The 15,088-nt window shown below is 38.1% G+C and overlaps 1 protein-coding gene across 1 annotated transcript in view; it reads right to left on the reverse strand.

Annotated features, from left to right (window-relative positions):
• Positions 1-15,088, reverse strand: part of B3GLCT (beta 3-glucosyltransferase) — a 96,081-nt gene that overhangs the window by 58,148 nt on the left and 22,845 nt on the right. Inside the window, exons 4-5 of the mRNA XM_023517765.1 lie at positions 6,047-6,123; positions 4,872-4,983 (exon numbers count right to left, since the gene is read on the reverse strand). Of these exons, the coding sequence (XP_023373533.1) occupies positions 4,872-4,983; positions 6,047-6,123 (189 nt within the window). The remainder of the gene's footprint in view (positions 1-4,871; positions 4,984-6,046; positions 6,124-15,088) is intronic.

Consider the following 15,088-nt stretch of genomic DNA (forward strand, 5'->3'; position numbering starts at 1 on the left):
GCACTCTACCCAGGGGGGACAGCTTGAGGCTCTGTCTCAAAAAAAAAAAAAAAAAAAAAAAGAGCTTAAGGCAATATGAGACACAGTGAAAAGGTCTAAAATACATGAAATTGGAAACCTAGGACACAAGAAGAGAACTGAAGCAATATATGAAGAAATATAGGTTTAGAAAGTCACCAACACATACATTCAAAGAGCTCTATAAATTCCAATCAGGACAAATACTGAGAATAGGGTAGGGGGAACCACAGGGGCGCATAATGGTAAAACTGTAAAAAATCAAAGAAAGAAAATCTTAAAATCAGCTTGGGGCAGGGAGCAAGGGTTAAGGCAGGGAAGACAGTATACACTTTTTTTCTAAAGGACAAAAGCAACAAGTACAGGTTTTTCAACAGAAATAATGAAAGATGAAAGATAATAATATAACATATTTACAGTGATGGAAGAAAATTACTGTCAACCTAGAATACTATACTCAACAAAAATCCCTCAAGTGAAACGGGACATCATGGAACAGGAAAAGTTAGGAAGCTCTAATAATGGTCAAGGCAAGGCATGATAGCCTTGACCAAATGATAGTAATAAATGTGGGAAGAAGATGAATGAAAAAATATTTTGCAAGCAGACCCAGCTGGACATGCCAACATGGAATTGAAGAGAAAAAGGGAACCAATCACAAGCCCTGGGTTTTTTATATGACCAACTAGATGATCATGGATGCCATTTCTGAGATGAAGGGGACTGAAGACAAAAGAGGCTTAGAAATGTATTTAGTGTTTGTATTAATATATTGAGTTTGAGGTTTCTGTAATATAAGCTGAGATAATAAACAGGAAGTTCGATATAGGAGAAGAAAACATATGGCTCACTCCCTCAGTTCCTTCATACTCTACTGAAATGTGACATGATTAAGGGAGGAAATCCTTGAAAACTTTATATAGAATATTAATCCAAATCCACCCTTCATCGCCTTATTCTGCCTTATTTTTACCTCTTGACACATTATATATTTATTTGCATTTTTGCTTATTAATAATCTGCCTGATATAAGAACATCACCTCACAGTGAACAAGAATGTTGTCCATTCTGTTAACTGCTATATCCCTAGTACACATGGGTAACATGTAATGGGTAATCAATAACTTTTTATTAAATGAATGGAGCAAGCCCAGGAGAGATTTAAAGTCAACTCCTCCCCATTGAAGAAACTAAAGCACATAATTTAAATCAAGGCCCTAAGTTCTAAGGGTTTGATATGTTTTCTCTTATCTAACCATTGCCACCTCACTATTATTTATCAGAATATAAAAGCAAGAAGGGTACAGTATTTAAGTACTCTTAAATATTTCTTAAGAATGTTATTCTGGGGTGGCGCCCATAGCTCAGTGGGTAGGGTGCTGGCCACATATACCCAGGCTGGTGGGTTCAAACCTGGCCCAGGCCAGCTAAACAACAATGACAACTGCAACAAAAAAATAGCCGGGAGTTGTGGCGGGCACCTGTGGTCCCAGCTACTTGGGAGGCTGAGGCAAGAGAATTGCTTAAGTCCAAGAGTTGGAAGTCGCTGTGAGCTGTGATGCTACAGCACTCTACTGAGGGTGCCACAGCAAGACAGTCTCAAAAAAAAAAAAAGAATTTTACTCTGCTTGTGATTATATCCCAAATACCTCCCAGAGTTCTAGTCTTGGTCAACTCATCAGTAGGTCCTAAGTGAACATGTGTGATGGCTATTGATATTTAAATCTAACCTTAAAGTGTATATTCAGAACAGATCAATATGTGAGTTTCTTCTTGATACTTTGCCTATGAATACATTAAGTCATTACTGGGTAAAAAGAATGCCCAGTAATAACCAAGGCAAATGACTTTAGTTTGAAAGAGAAAATTCAATATACTTTTTAAAAATTAATAATACAGCTCTTCATCAAACTATTAAGCCTTAACCAATATGAAAATCACATTTAATGTGCCATGCCAATGTAGCTTGTATAAAGAAAATAAATATCTCAGTATATTTTAGAAACTTTATTGTCAATTTTTCAGTATTCTCACCTCCTATTCTGTTCCAAACATAATTTTATGTAAAAACAAGTATTATGTTTTATTTCCTAAATGCAGTGTTCAGCTATAATATAGTATATACTATTCTTTTTCACTATTCTTGGTGGAGTTATAAGGGAGAAATTAATGTAGAATCTATAAAAACAGTCATTCCCTTACTTTTCTTAGCGACTTCCTTAATGACTTCATAAAAAGGACAATTATACCTTTAACTCAGACAATGTTCTACTAGTATCTTAGAATTACTCCTTACCAGTACCTCTGTTTCACCTCTATTAATAAAAAATCAAAAAAGTCAACACATTTCATCAAATACACACACACACACATATATATATGTATATTAAAAGTATACTGTCAGACACAGTAGGTAGCTCATGCCTGTAATCCTAGCATTTTGGGAGGCTGAAGAGGGAGGATCACTGGAGCTCAGGAGTTCAAGACCAGCCTGAGCAGTATAGAGACCCCATCTTTATAAAAAATTTGAAAATTAGCCAGGCACAGTGGTGTACACCTGCTACTCAGGAGCCTGAGCCAGGAGGATCACTTGAACCCAAGAGTTCAAGGCTATAGTGAGCTATGATCATTCCACTACACTCTAGCCAAGCAACAGAGTGAGACCCAGTCTTTTTTTTTTTTTAATAAATGATAGCTGTATATATTAATGCAAACATGGGGTACAGTGTAGTGTTTTCATATACCCAGTCTTTAAAAATATATATTATATGTGTGTGTGTGTATATATATATATATATATCTCATGGGGAAAAAGGAAAGACTTTGTACAAGATATGAAAATATACAGAAATCACCTAGGAAGACAATTTAGAAAAGATTATTTTAATGAAGATTGTGTGTTTACATTTAAGTATTGTAAAATAGAATAAATTTATATTAGTAAGAATAACTAAAAGATATTGGGAGGAAAAAATCAGAATCAAACAAAATATCTGATACTCTTAACATATTATATAATTATTACTTATTGTAGCTTATTTATATAAATATCAAAGCCAAGTTTGCTTTATACTTTTTTCCTAAGATTTCAAACAATAGGGGGAAAAACCATACTGATTTGGGCTAACTTCAACATTATGTAATCTTTATTATTCTTCAGTGCTAGCTTCAAAAGAAATAAAGCAGCCTATTTTATTTCCTCGTGGCAGAATTTAGAAAAGAGGAAGAAAACATCTTCTTTTACCTCTGTTCTGTACTTGCTTTTCATGAACTTGCTTTGAACTTTTAAATTTATCATCCCAATTTCATTAAAAAGCACAATGAGTCACTATCTTCTGTACAAATTAGAGCTATGGATAACGAAAAAATAATCTCCAGGTGAAAGGAACACTAGGAGGAGGTTAAAACTCCTACATCCTAAAAAATATTTGGGAGTTTTTCTCAAGTCAAAAGGAAGCATAAATACCTAACAAATGGTTTACATAAAACATGGCAAAAAGTGCACAGACACTGGTTCGCATCATCTGAAAAGACCGGATGAGACAGGTTCGTAATTCTTGTCTTCTTTGAAGGGAATAACTTTTTTAACATAATGACCTTCTCATTCAATTATGTATCTGTAGCTTCCCAGAAATCAAAAGCATAAAGAGAAATCATAATGGCTTCTTCCAGTATTAAAGATTATCAAAAGCAGTGGTTTTTATTATAGTCACAGACTTTTCCAGTGTTTAAGAAATCATCTAATGATTATTGTTGCCCAACTTTTTATATCTTTATCAACAAACCATGCAGGCATCCAGAAGGTTGCCTTTCATTCCCCATATGCTCACTCAACCTGATTCATTTGGGGAGCATCAGGATATAGGTGAGTTAGGTTTCTAATGGTGCCAGAAGGGTCAGATTCCACTTATCCCAAGTTTAAAGAATTCGTAAAGTGATGAGCTTGTAACCCGGCCTTTCAGAGAAAAGAATGATCTTGATTTACCATTGACATATCTCCAAGGCAGGTCTTTAAACCTACTGAGCCTTTTCATGTATCCTAGCAATATTCACTGACCACCTACCAAGGGTTAAACACAATGCTCAGGGCTAGGGATTTAAAGGCAAACAAGATACAACTGGTATACCAAATCTGCACAAAATAGAATGAGATTTAAAAATATGAAAGTAGCATTAAACTTCATTTAGTTCTTCTAACACAAGATACATCCCTTCTCAGACCTATTTTCTTCTCAAATATTATTTCCCCCGCCTGGTAGACCCTGTTTTTCTCCAGTTAATGCCTACTCATCCGGTCAATTCCTGTCCTGACCCTCCCCCCCCCAGATTAGGTTCAATGCTCCTGTAACAGAACCCTATTTTCCCTTACCATAGATGTCTTGCTTTAACTATAATTGTTTCTCTAACGGCTTGCCCTCTCCTGTTACTGTGTACCACCCATGTGGTCAGGATCCTTGTCTGCCATCCACAGAGCCCTGTATGCAATGATATTCAAAAAACATTTCCCTCTAAACTAATAGATAATCACTGATGAAGAAAAAGAACCCAGTTAAGTTTACTGCTAAGGTAAGCTGCTTCTGAATTCTAGATTATAGTTTTTAACCATCCAAAATTACTAAGACATAAATATTCTTTTCCCTTAAAGTGGCTCATTATAAGTTCCATCCCTCTATAAGCTACAAACCTCAAAAAGAATCGTTTAACACAGTTTCTAGATATTCAACAACCTTTCATTCTTTTTAATTTTAAATTAAGTGGATTTTATTACATTTAAAACCCTTGTCATCAAAAATAAACCTCCTTTGAACCACTGTCCCAAAAGATAAGTTACTGGCATTGAAGTTACATTCACCTTAGAGGGGTCATATCTTCTGAGTGTTTCTAAGAGTTTTGGAATCTGTATTCTTGTCTCTTCTTCACAGAAGAAAATCCAAGATGAATTTCTGCTGTACGTTACAGAAAAGCTGACAAAAAGAAAGTGGATTCTAGTCATCGCTTCTTAAAATGAATTTACGATAAGGTTTAAAACTGATAAGCAGGAAAGAATGATGGGCATAAAGAATGGTAAAAAATCTAGATTTTTTTCCTCTATATTTATCCTCAATGTATAGCTTCAGCTTATAGATAGGTAAGTCAGATAGTAACAGTTTAGAAAACATCTAGGATTCTTAAGATTAATTCTCAGCCAGGCATGATAGTTCATTCACACCTATAATCCTAGCACTCTGGGAGGCTGAGGTGGGTGGATCACCTGAGCTCGGGAGTTCAAGACCAGGCTGACAAGAGCAAGATGCCATCTCTACTAAAAATAGAAAAACTGGGCGGTGCCCATGGCTCAGTGGGTAGGGTGCCAGCCCTATATACTGAGGGTTCAAACCTGGCCCTGGCCAAACTGCAACAAAAAAATAGCCGGATGCTGTGGCCAGTGCCTGTAGTCCCAGCTAGTCAGGAAGCTGAGGCAAGAGAATTGCCTAAGCCCAAGAGCTGGAGGTTGCTGGGAGCTGTGTGACACCATGGCACTCTACTGAGGGAGATAAAGTGAGACTCTGTCTCTACAAAATAATAATAATAATAATAAATAGAAATAGAAAAACTAGTGGCAGGTGCCTGAAGTCCCAGCTACTTGGGAGGCTGGGGCAAGCGGACTGCTTGAGCCCAAGAGTTTGAGGTTGCTATGAGCTATGACGACAACACGGCACTCTACCAAGGGCAACAAAATGAGACTCTGTCTCAAAAAAAAAAAAAGATGAATTCTCTCCATAACAACACCTGTTCAGAAGACAAATAATTCTCAAATATCAAGTTGAAACATTTTGTCTTTTAAGAAAAAAGTGTATTCAAAAATAACAGCTGTTCATGATTAAGAATCAATCATCAAGAAATCTGGTTAACGGAGTAATCATAAAAAGTAACATTCAAATTTCCTTCATTTACTGACCAAGGGAAAACACATCCATTTTATATGAAAATGAGGGAGCCCTGAGAGTAGTATTAGCACCCATGCTCTGCACATTTAGTTAAACGTACTGCGGTAACAATGGAAGTATGGTCCAGGCACCTTCCTGCTTGGCCAGCTGATGAAGGAGGAGGACTCTGGGGAGCTCCTGAAAAACAGTGATCAAAAAAGACAAGACTGGGTGTTAAATGCAGCTATTTCTAGGGCCCTGACATGGTAGTCTTCCTACTATTCTCTGTTCTTTCTCTCTGGAACCTACTGGAATGAAGTATTTTGGCTAAACCTACACCACCTTTCCATCACCCTTTCCATCACCCCGGTACCTCATAGGGCTGGAGGCCTACAGGAAGGGTCTTCTGTGACACTCGGAGCTACCCTGAAATCTGCAAATTTTCAAAGGTGACCGGAAGGGAAGATCCCAGGAGAAGTTGTCGGGGATAACTCAGAGGTGCAAACATAGTGTTTTATTTCATATGCAACACACGTAACACATGTAAAGTAAAATCCTTTGGCTAAACAAGAGGATAGAATATCTCATCCACCTCATGCAAAAAAAAAAAAAATTTTTTTTAAGTGTTCTAAAAACATTAAAACAACACAATAATAAAACATTTTGGTCTAAATACTAAAATATCCTTATTTACTCAATAATAAGAACATCATAACGATGAAATTTACAAATGTATAGGCATAAGTGGAACCAAGATTCAGAATAAGGCACAACTGTGGTTATATATGAAGGAGAAATTAATATTTTTAAGGCTATGAGCATTAGCTTTGAGTAAAGCACTATTTGCTATATTTCAAGTTGTTACAAAAGCCAAAAGTCAAAAATTCCTATCTGATATGCTTGAACCTCCTCCATCAACAAATTTATTTTAGGGTAGGTGAAGTGGCTCATACCTGTAATCTAAGCACTCCCAGAGGCTAAAGTGCGTGGATCATTTGAGCTCACCAGTTTGTGACCAGCCTGAGCAAGACTGAGACACTGTCTCCACCAAAAATGAAAAACTGAGGCAAGAGGATCTCTTGGGCCCAAGAGTTTGAGGCTGCTGTGAGCCATGAGGCCATGTCACTTTTCCAAGGGTGACAAAGTGAGACTCTGGCTCAAAAAAAAAAAAAAAGAAAAAAAGAAAACTTTATTTTACCCTGTTTTATACTGGTTATAAAACTATATTCTTTAGCCAGGCATTGTGGAAGGTGCCCGTAGTCTCAGCTACTCAGGAAGCTGAGGCAGGAGGATCACTTGAACCCCAGAGTTTGAGATTGCTGTAAGCTAAGCTGATGCCATGACACTATAGCCGGGGGAAACAGAGTGAGATGCTGCCTCAAAAATAAATAAACAGGGATGGGGAGTCATGGTGTTTGGCACACCTCTTGGAGAAGGAATACATTTATAAGAGGGACTTTGCCTGACAAATGCAAAGTGTACCCTCAATGAATACCCAACAATAAATAAATAAATACCATATTCCTAGTAACCATGAGAAACAGAGGAATTTAAAAATAAATGCCTAAATGTTTGAACTATTACTATACTGATGCAGATTCCATAGAAATCTTAAAGTTCACATATATTTATTACTTAAGAAGAAGAAAATGGTTTTTAACACAACTTTGGAACTGAATATCAGATAAACCTCATTTATTTCTTTTATGTAGTATTTATTTGAATGTCCATGTAGAAACATGAAATGCAAAAACAGTAATCAAAGGTTAAATCAGACAATGTAGCATGTTAGAAAGAAAAGAGCAAATTTTAAGACCGAATTAGCAGTTACCCAATATAAATAATTCAGGGCCTTCCTACTGTTGCTTCTGAATTATGCAGTAGTTTTCATTGTCTTTTAAAAACTGCAATATATATACACCCACGCATATATATTCATGAAGGATTACATAAGAGTAAAAAATCATGCATAAAATAACTAATGACGCTGCTATTTGCATAAAAGTTTGGAATAATTACAAAAGAATGCTAATGTGAACAAGACAAGAAAAGAAACAGAGCAAGCATTTTCAAGTTTTACATAGAAGCCCAGTATGGTGGCTTACTCCTATAATCCTAGGTCTCTGGGAGGCTGAGGCAGGTGGATTGCTTGACCTCAGAAGTTCAAGACCAGCCTGAGCAAGAGTGAAACCTCGTCTCTATTAAAAATAGAAAAACCAGCCAGGTGTTGTGGCAAGTGCTTATACTCCCACCTACTCAGGAGGCTGAGGCAGGAGGATGGCCTGAGTGCAGGAGTTTGAGGTTGCTGTGAGCTATGATGACAGCATAGCACTCTACCCAGGGCAACAGAGTGAGACTCTGTCTCAAAGAAAAAAAAAGTTTTACATGAAAGTAACTAGCTGATGAGTTATTATGTAGCAATTAAAATAATAAAAACTTTATAATGAAAATGTCTTTGTATTTAATGAAAAAAACCACAAACGATTGCAACAATAAAACAAAATCATATGTGACATTAAGACTGAGAGAACCAGAAAATGGAAACATACATGTCAACATGACAGAATGAGGCTTTAAAAGTCTTATAATATAGTTAAGACATAGTTAAGTTTTTAAAAATTGAGGGAAAATAAATGTACTGTAAAAATTTACCTCTGGGGTGGTGCCTGTGGCTCAGTGAGTAGGGCGCCGGCCCCATATACCAAGGGTGGCAAGTTCAAACCTGGCCCCAGCCAAACTGCAACAAAAAAATAGCCGGGCATTGTGGCAGGCACCTGTAGTCCCAGCTACTGGGGAGGCTGAGGCTAGAGAATTGCCTAAAGCCCAGGAGTTGGAGGTTGCTGTGAGCTGTGACACCACAGCACTCTACCAAGGGCAATAAAGTAAGACTCTGTCTCTTAAAAAAAAAAAATTTACCTCCCAATAACTATTGCACTTCCTAGATATAGGATAAATATAAGCAGTACCAGCAAGTACTGACTGAGAAAGGCTTCCTTTTACGCTGAGATGGTAAGCCCAGCTGAAAGGCTTCAAGGCACTTTCCTCAGAAGACAGGCTTATGAATAACTTCGCCGTAACAATAAAAATGTAGCAGGCAAAGGTTTAGTTGGTACAAAAAAGTAATCAAATCCTAGACTAAAATAAACTCTATGGCTTATCAATGGATTAAAGTCATTCCCAGCTCCATAACTTTTTGTGTACTAAATCAGTGGACTTCATATTTGCTTCAGTTTGTGAACACAAGAATAATAATCAACGTTTCTGTACCCCCGTACTGCCAAATAGAAACATTTCAAAAATTACATGCCTTCTTAATAACATGCTCCGAAGTTGTGGAGTACTTACAGAGTAGTTTCTACCTGGATATTCCAAACCCTGGTCTTGATTCAGTCTTGATTAAGCAAAGGTCATCATAATTATAAATAAATTTTAATCTACTAATTCCCAGAAGGGCCCAAGAGCTTTTATTCTTATCTCTCTCTCTCTCTCTCACACACACACAGAGAAATAACACACATATTCAGATATATTAGCAACTGTAAGATAAATAAAATTTTCTATCAAATAATAGTTATCTTTTATGATACTTTATATTCCATCTATCACTCTAAGATTTAGACTTCCTTAAATGTGCTCTGTTACCAGAAATGGCATTTTCAGATGCAAAGCAAGTTTTTTAATAAGTAATTAAATGGATAATTAAGCGTTTTCAAATGAAAAGTCAAGGAGAAAATAAGAAAAATGTTGCATCAACATTACCAAGAGTTATTTGGAATAAAGACATTTTAAAGGCACTCGTGCATGCAGCCACTGTCTGCTGTCAGTCTAAATGATGCCTAATCATGCTGCTATTTTAAACGTAAAAGGTAAGTCACAATTCTCCCAATAATGAGATAATTCCTTAACAGAGGCAAACATACAATAGCTAAAAATACAAATGATCAAACGTAGGTAAATGACAGAAAAGAGAATGAAAATGAAAAGGTTGAGTGCAGTAATTTAAACGTCTTTGTCAATTCTATTTGTCACTTGAATCAAAGTCTGCCCTTATTTCCACCATCAGCCTCTATTGGTATCATAACCACCCAGAAGACAGAAAGCCTGCCGGACTTGCACTCTTCATTTCCTTTCAACGTATTTCTTATCACGGCATATATTCATATTTAAAGTAGCTAAAAATTATTGAGAGTAGACAAATTTAAAACCAACATTCTAATTCAATAGTTGGTTCTTATACATATTCATAATCCTCATTTAGGAAGGGGGTTTGATTCCAAGGTCATAGCTGAGCAGACTCAAAGTATTGTGAGACTGCAGAAAGCCCATTATTTGTTGGGGTTTTTTTTTTTTAGCTTATTTTTATTTTTTCAAAGCCCATTATTCTTGAAATAGCCAAAAAATACTAAAAATCTGTATCTAGAAATATTAACCGTGTAAATGAAAAAGCTAACATTTGAATGCGTATTAAAGCAGATGAATATTTAAAATACCATAAATAAGTTTCATTGTTCCACAGATTGGGTTTTGAACTACTTTAGTTTTTCTCCTGTCTAGAAAGAATTCAACAATTTAAATCTCTCTCTTGTAAATAGACTGTTTCCCAGTATTTGCAATTTATACTTCCCTTAATTTAACCTCTAAGCCTAGAAGTACATGAGTTCGTAGTCTAATTGCAGTCTTATTATTCAGAACAAATGCTAAATTAGAAAGCAGGAGCAATACATTTGTTCAGTGTTAGGTGAGGGCTCAAAAAAACTGAATTCTGTTTTAAGACTTATTTCAGTTCAACTGTATTTCCAATTTGAAAATCATATCCTTCTTAGGCACCAAACTGAGCTTTTGGACCAACAAGTAAATAATGATTTAAATTATATCTGTTTATTATTATAATTTCTTCCATAAGAGGTAGATCTGTCTTATAACAGAGATGTGTACTATGCTGTTTAGAACATATAACAGACAGATTTAGTAGCCTTCAGATATTTAGTAGCCATTTATGGACCACAGCAGATTATACGTGATGTTACAACAATACACCTTTTAGGAATTTGAGTCCACATCAAAAGAAAAGGAAATTTTTTGTATTGATATCCGTCTTAATCACTAACTGTCCTTTCCTAAAAGGAAAAAAAAAAATTACCACACTATCTATAAATTTTTATTTTTATTAACTATTTACTTTGAAATGCATTACTAAGTACATTTCTATAGCTATAGCTCATATAAGTCTGTTTTAACTAGTCATCATTCACTAACAGAAGGCAGTAAAGCTTAGTATCTAAGGACCTGGCTTCTGGAGCCAAAGTACATCTGAATCCCAGCTCTATTTCTTCTGAGCTATGAGGCCTCCAGCAAGCTCTTTGTCCCAGTTGTGCCTCTGTGACTTTATTCTCTAATGTGGAGATGACAACAGCCAGGGGATCAAGTGAGGTAACATAAGCCAGCACTTGGCACATGGTAAACATGTGACCCTGCTAAGGTTACTACTGACTTTCCAATGTTACTTGAGAGATACTATGTGCCAAGTACTGTTCTAGGAACACAAAAAATAGCTGTGAAAAGACAGAGTCCCTGCCTCTCAGACTTCACGTTCCAATGAGGGAGACAGGCAACAAGAGAGCACATCTACAACATGATATCAGGGACAAACGCTACAGAGACATAAAGTCAGTAACAGGATACAGTGAACAGACACAGTTTGCTGACCAACTCAGACCCGCTGCACAGGAGCCCCACCTGTATGTCAGGAGGCAGCAAGACAGAGAATAGGCTTTGGAGTCCATCAGAACTGAGATAAAGGCCTGCTTCTACTATTTATTGGTGAGGTGAGCGTGGGCAAGTCACTTACCTTCTCTAAGCCTCAGTTTCCTTGCTGCAAACTAGGAAGAATAACAGTAACTCATTCATAGAGTTTAATGAGCTGGTGCCTGAAAATAGCACAGCATGATGTTATTGATACAAGCACTAAATAAAATGATGATGACGACAGGCATGAGACGAAAGCCAGCTACAATGACTCCTGCAGCTGCCAACCCCATCTCTGCTCCATAGCGCTGCCTCCCTAGTCCCTCAACCCGACCGCTCCAACATGAACTCATCGTCTTGGCTCATAGAGTAGCCCATCCTCCTTTCCCAGACACCTAGTAAGACCAGCTGTCTGCTGCCTCCCCCTCAGGGCTGGTCCTCACAGCTCCCGAGGCAGGAGTCTACAAACTCTTATTACTTGCTCAAGGCTTTCTACAAGTGCCAGAACAAACCCTTCATTGGCATTTCCAGGCAAAGTCAGGGCTTTCCTCCTTGGCCTCTGTTCTTGCAGGGCCATGTCAGTGCAGATTCCTGCAGCAATCCAACCGTGGGAATGCCCTGCTCCCCCACTAGAATGGGTCTCCTGGAGGGTGGACACCATTCCGAGCACAGACTACCGTGTCCCATGCCCTGCAGAGGCCACCCCTGCTGGGCATCACAGAGCCTGGGCATGCTCCATGTGGGGTCCCCACCTTCTCTGCACACTGGCTCACACTGGTTCCTCACTCAGCCTCCACTGTCCCCAGGAGACACTGGAAACTGAACAGGGAAGGGAGTTGCAAAGCAACTACCTTCTTGAGGTTCCTGGCTCTAGTCTCCAAACTCTACCTGCCAGCATCTGATATGCCACACTGGATACAGGCCCTGCCTCCGCGGGGCTCAGGAAAGAGCACCCTGCATTTGCCTGCCTCAGTGGGTGGAGCCCCAGCTCCCTCCAAACACACGGGGTCGACTTCTCCAGGCCAGGGAAGGGGTTCAAAATCTGGGCAACCCAAAAGAGAGACCGATGCTAAGGGCACGGCCTTCCACAGAGTGCGAAGACTACATGACTATCAACAACCAGGCCTGAGCCTCACCGTTCTATTTTCTGTAGCACATGAATATACTATATAAAGACACATGTATAAAAGATGTTTCTAAGAACGCCAGCTGTACATGTGAAAAAGGACAGTGTTATTTCAGTGAAAGAACGTGTGAAAAAAAATTCTGTTATCTTGCCCAGCCCCTCGCACAAAGTAAATATTCAATAAATGGATGAAGAAATTCTTATTTGACAATGTAATAAAGTCTCCAGTTTAATAACTCAGTATGATTACTTAATGCCTGTCAATTTCTAACAATAAAAAGAACTTTTACTAAGTAATTAAGCATCCAACTACTTTCACCTGAAAAGAAAAGTTTATTGATAGACGGTGTCAAACAGCTGAGGCAATAAATCAATAAATCATACTCGTGACTCGCAAAGTTGATCTTTATTTAATAAAGTACCTCACTCTCTTGCTGCCAATAAAAAAAAGTTCTAAAAATAAAAAATGCCAGGCTTTGCTAGCTTTCCTGGCTTATCAAATGGAAATGAGGTTTTTTTGTTTTTAACTAATGAGCCAAGGCTTAATTCTTCTCAAGGAAATAGCAATTCCAAAAACTCTCTGGAAACAAGCGAAAGAAAATAATTTGTAAGGCTGGAGATTCGGCCAGGTTTTAAATAAAGTTTATAGTCTCACCACAAAAGGCGGCAACAAAATCAGAAGTGTCTGCTTTCATCAAAAGCTATACAGTTAACAGCAAAAGAGCGGAGACCTTTCCAAGCAGCCAGGTCAGGTCCATTTGACCGAAAGCAGAAAATGTAATCCAACCTCTGCGCCTCCCTCAGAAATAAGATGCTTTTAATCATCTCCCACTTTTGGACATTTTTTTCTATATTCTTAGGCCGCCTTAAGAACTGGAACCGTAATTTATCCATGGATCTGCCCATTTCTCAACTCCTGCCTTCACTCTGGACTCTGTCCTCCCCTCTCCTCAAATACTCCCAGAGGGGCTATTTCCCTGTTATGCACACAAAGTGATTCCCTTACCGCTGGCATCCTCGAACTACAGCCTGCAGACCACATGCAGCCCGCCGAGGACATTTATCCGGCCTGCGGGGTGTTTTGCTGTCGCTGCCTATCCTGGTTAGCAGCCAACTCGTTCCAGGGCCCGCAGTCCAGGGCCTCTAATGGTCTGAGGGACAGTGAACTGGTCCCTATGTTTAAAAAGTTTGAGGACCCCTGCCTTGTACTGAGGTTAAAGTACACACTTCAGCATCCTCAGATGGTGTCCGGATCCTGTTTTACTAGAACCTCCTAAAAACAATTCAATTATGCTTTATCTGCTCTCTTTTCTTGTTACCAATTTAATCTTATTGTGAAATTCCTTTGGAAGGCAGTAAGGATTTCCTTTTAGGCCAATGTCAATATACTTCTGATGCTACCATAAAGATTATCGCAGCGTGAGATTCCCTTGGTGACTATTAAACTTGGTATAGTAAAAGATTATCTCAGCTTAGGACTCTAGGTTCCAGAAGGAAAGAAAAAAAATAAGATTCCCAGATGACAGGCTTTCCAACACAACATAAATTCAAGATACTCCAAGAGAGTCATCCCCAGAGACTGAGCTGTTCGCACTCCTGTTTGAGGCAACAAAACATAAGAACTGTCACCTAAACATCTACTAAAGAAGGAATTTTAAGGTAAGAAAAAAACAGAAATCAAATCATAATTGACACAGATGCTGTGCACATCACTGGTGTTTAAAAACAAAATAAACTCAAGTGCCTGGTTTATTAGATCATGGCACAAACTCTCCACATGCATTTCTGGTCATCTGGCTGACACTTGCTCTTTGTTTGTGCACCTGCTTAAATAATCAACTTTATAACTTCACAGCACCCTTCCATCTGCAATGCAAAGAGAAAAAAAACTCGGGGAAAAAACGGTTCTTTAAAATCTGTATCCTTTTACCTACAGATCTGCATTCAGAAATCCTATATTCATCAACCACATGCCCCTCTCACCAACCTTCCTTTCTATGTGTTCCAACCTAACAAGATCACCATTCCGCTCCCAATACACGCTTTGCTCATCCCACAAACTGTGCCGCTACAAATTTCAGTTCCCATCTGGCATCCCCAAAACAGTCTTTCCTGGCAATTCGTGTCTTCATCTTCCAGAACTACGTTCTAAACCTGTGTCCTCCACCTAATTTTCCCTGTCTTTTCTACCTAATTTCACAAATCTTCCCTTTCTCCTCCCAGCATCACACACACAATTCATCACACGCATTATATGAATTCATACTTTTTATACATTGCTCTTTTTTTTTT

This window comes from Otolemur garnettii, unplaced genomic scaffold (assembly GCF_000181295.1).
Source record: "Otolemur garnettii isolate 467f Iridium unplaced genomic scaffold, OtoGar3 scaffold00120, whole genome shotgun sequence".
NCBI classification, from domain to species: Eukaryota; Metazoa; Chordata; class Mammalia; order Primates; family Galagidae; genus Otolemur; species Otolemur garnettii.